Here is a 3,629-nt window from a genome sequence, read left to right on the forward strand (position 1 = left end):
GTATGACACAAATTAAGGATGAAATCAAAGATAATAGTTAGGAATAATTTTGATGATATGCCTATACATATACATAATAATAAAAATAAAAATAATAAACAGGATTTATAATTTCCTGTAACTGCCTTAACTAATTAAAACAAACTGGAATGAATCTCAAAAATTAGTGACAGTAGGAAATTATTATTATTATTATTAGGGTTCAATGTTCATGTTGATGACCTGCTTGATTTCCACAATTACGGCTTCAATAGAACCCACTGGTACCTACCGTCCATTGGCACGTCATTCACGATATCATAATTGTATCTGAGATCAAAACAACAGTGTTGTAATTAGATTATGCAATTAGGATGAACACGAAGCGAATTAAAAAAATCGATACTTACTTATCTGCGAACCGTTTATGTTCTTTCGATTCCATGACTGCGAAAAACGCCTCGATCTCCGCTGCTGTAGGATTATTCGGCTGTTTGCGACTTGGTGGATTCGGTTTGAGTGTTGAAGATGACTCCATTTCGTCTGAATTCAAGCAAATCTCGCTTGAAGAACTCGTTTCTCTGCTGTAAATTTTAGTAACACAAACATGAAGAAGGCTTTTTACTTTTTATAATATGAAATTAAGAATCTGTTGGTTATGGAAAGTGAAAGAGATAAGTAAATTCACATTAATTCATACACATCAATCCGCTAATTAAAGACGATTAAATAGAAATTTATAAATTATTATAAATTAATAACCTGAAACCGTAATTGCTGGACATGGAGGTTTCCGTTACGAAACGAAGCTCGGACTGCAATTAAACGTTCATACAATTAATTAATTAATAACAATTAACTAAATTCATATAGAATTTTATTTGAATTTGAATTTGAATTATACCTTCAGATCTAAGTTCAAATCATGCTTAAAACATGGAGACGTAACAGTAACAGCATGATCACCAGATTCAGCTGAAGAAACATTATCCTCCGAGTCGTTTTGCAGCTGAATTACTAGAGCATTTTGCTTAACACGTGAATCAAATTTTCTTCTTTTGCTGGAATTGGAGCTTGAGACGTCTGTGTCTCGGCTCCGGCGTACGCCGGTGTGTGAATTGAAACCGTTTGATGCTGTGGTGTTGGTGTTGGTATCCATCATCTCTCACACAGTTAGTTCTCTCTCTAAAGACCAAGAGTAGTCCGTTGAGGAGAGAGAGCGAAGATTGTTGGATATATACTATTGATCCAACGGTGAAACTTATTGAGTTTGTTATTCGTTACGAAAATTTTGATGCTATAAACAACAATATTTTCCATACATTAATAAACTCTGTTTTATTTTATTTTGTTTTTAAAATGTTTTTGGAGAGCTCCGTTGCTCCGCTTCGAGACTATGTTATCTTAATCGGGCCAATGCTTGCTTCAGAATTTGGCTTGGGTGTTTCCCAGAAAACCATACCACTAACTGCCACTTGATAGTTATTGTGCCACCACAATCGCAGAAATCTCTGGCGTAACATAGGGGGGACAAAACCCGGGTGGGCTCTGGGTTCGAACTAACAACTTTTGCACGAGGCCTATATCAAATCCAGCATTGCCAATATCTATCCAAAAGTGACACAAATGATATTTGAATTTGAGTTTTCATTGGAGAACTAAAGCCTTCTACCACTAGGCCACAAGTGAAGGATTAAAAATGTCTTTAAATGAGTGAGTGATAAATTTGCATCAACAAAATTTATGAGTAGTGATACTTTTTTATTATGTGAAAAAAAAACAAATACTGAATTGAAAACTTTAAGAGTACATGTTGAACACACTTAAATAAACTTCTTATCTCATTGATTTAAAATAAATGTTATATATCTGGGTTATTTGGACATATTTACTGGCGAATCATGGGCTTAATTTTAGGAGTGACCGAAGTTATAAAAATATATTTTATAGGTGTCCGTATTCAATACCTATAAAAATTTTCGGACAATATTGCGAAAATTTACACTAATAAGCGAAAAAACGGAGGTGACTGGGGACACCCCGGGTCCCGTAACCTTCACCCATATAGTTGATTTAAGATTCTAATCAGGGCCGGCTCTGAAAAGGCAAAAAAAATTTTGGGCCGAAGACGAAAATTTTTTTGGGCCTTAAGTAAAATAAGTATTTTGTAATGTTTAAACAGTTTAATTTTTATATGAGCTTACTTGGCTATAATTTGGGTTGTGTACAAAACTTTTGTATAAAAAAAAATTAAGATGTCTCAAGTAAGGTTAGAATCCACAACCTTTTGATTATAAGTAATACCCATTTGCCACTAGACCAAGCTAGTGATTATATAATTAGGTTTAAACATTAAGTATACATATTGTCTTTAAAAAAATACATACAATTTTTTTTCAAAAAAAAAAAATTCAGGCCTAGGGAGGTGTCGGGCCTGTGGCCGTCGACCACCCTGCCACCCCTGATTCTAATATGTACAAAATGAAACTTGACAAAGTAGCCTAACATGTTGATGAATTAAGACCAATAATTATATATCTAGTTAGAACATATGCATATGCCCTTACAAGATATGCATGTTCGACCATTTATGTATCTAAAAGATCTCTTTACAATTTAGAATCATTATCAACGACATAAGAATATTATTATCTTGACCATTTATAAGTAACTTATGACTACTATATGACAAGTTACTATTACGAGAATAATAAAAGTTTTCACGTTATATTATTATATTTAGGATTTTACGTATGGTTCTGAAGGTTGTTAACTTGAATTGGTAACATGCACCACATTATTGACTCGTAAGGAGTTGTTGATACGTCACTTCAAAAAATTACTCGCGTCTTTGTCTTGCTCGGATATGGCTCGTATATGAAAAGAAATAAAATTTATCAAATGTATAATCTAACACGCAAGTATTTGTTGATACGTACCTCGTTATACTCTGACGTTACACTTAATTGTCAGTGTTAACCTGGAGCTTTGTACTGTCAAGTTTAATCAGAGAGCGTCATGTTTCATTTTTAATGTGTTATAATATATATATATATATAATTTGTTTATAAATATAGCCATTGATATGTACTAAACAGCATGATGATGGAAACATGAGCATTAATGTCTATATCTCTAGACTTGCAAGTGAATTATAATCACATTTCACAAACGAGTAATGATTGGTCCATTGGTCTTTTGTTCAACAATATATGTGTCAATGTAAGAAAAAACAAGCTCTAGTACTTAGCTACTGTGACATATCAACAACCTGTTGTTGAGGGGCCTCCATGAGAATGCTTTAGGATTGTGGGATCGATCGATGGAAAAAAACCTCTATTTGATTATTCGAAACAATACTTTCATTGGCCTTATAAAATATTACATTTTGTTTATTGAAAATAATTGTGAACTGGTAAGTTTTCGGTTTTCGTTTATTTTTTTTCATATAGCAATTATTATACGATTTCGATGATTAATATAGTAATTTTTAACCGATTTAAAATTTTTAAGTTGTCTTTTAATCAAACAATTTGGGAGGATTCATATATTTTGTTCTTGTAAAATAATGTATTTTGTTAGGACATAAAATTTTTATTGTGTATTTTAGCAAATTTCCAAACTATATATATGTTTTAGCTTTATAGAAT

At 32.3% G+C, this 3,629-nt stretch overlaps 1 protein-coding gene across 1 annotated transcript; it reads right to left on the bottom strand.

The window, feature by feature from the left end:
• Positions 1-239: 239 nt before the first annotated feature.
• On the bottom strand, positions 240-1,138 carry LOC143621588 (cyclin-dependent kinase inhibitor 7-like). The gene is made up of 4 exons (XM_077092955.1): positions 884-1,138; positions 742-794; positions 390-563; positions 240-309 (listed from the first exon to the last, which is right to left on the bottom strand). Exons 1-4 carry the CDS (start codon positions 1,136-1,138, stop codon positions 240-242), a joined length of 552 nt encoding a protein of 183 aa, XP_076949070.1.
• Between the last annotated feature and the right edge of the window lie 2,491 nt (positions 1,139-3,629).

This window comes from Bidens hawaiensis, unplaced genomic scaffold, assembly GCF_021521415.1.
Source record: "Bidens hawaiensis isolate Kalapana, Puna unplaced genomic scaffold, B.hawaiensis_p1.1 tig00002922_1, whole genome shotgun sequence".
Classification (NCBI taxonomy): Eukaryota; Viridiplantae; Streptophyta; class Magnoliopsida; order Asterales; family Asteraceae; genus Bidens; species Bidens hawaiensis.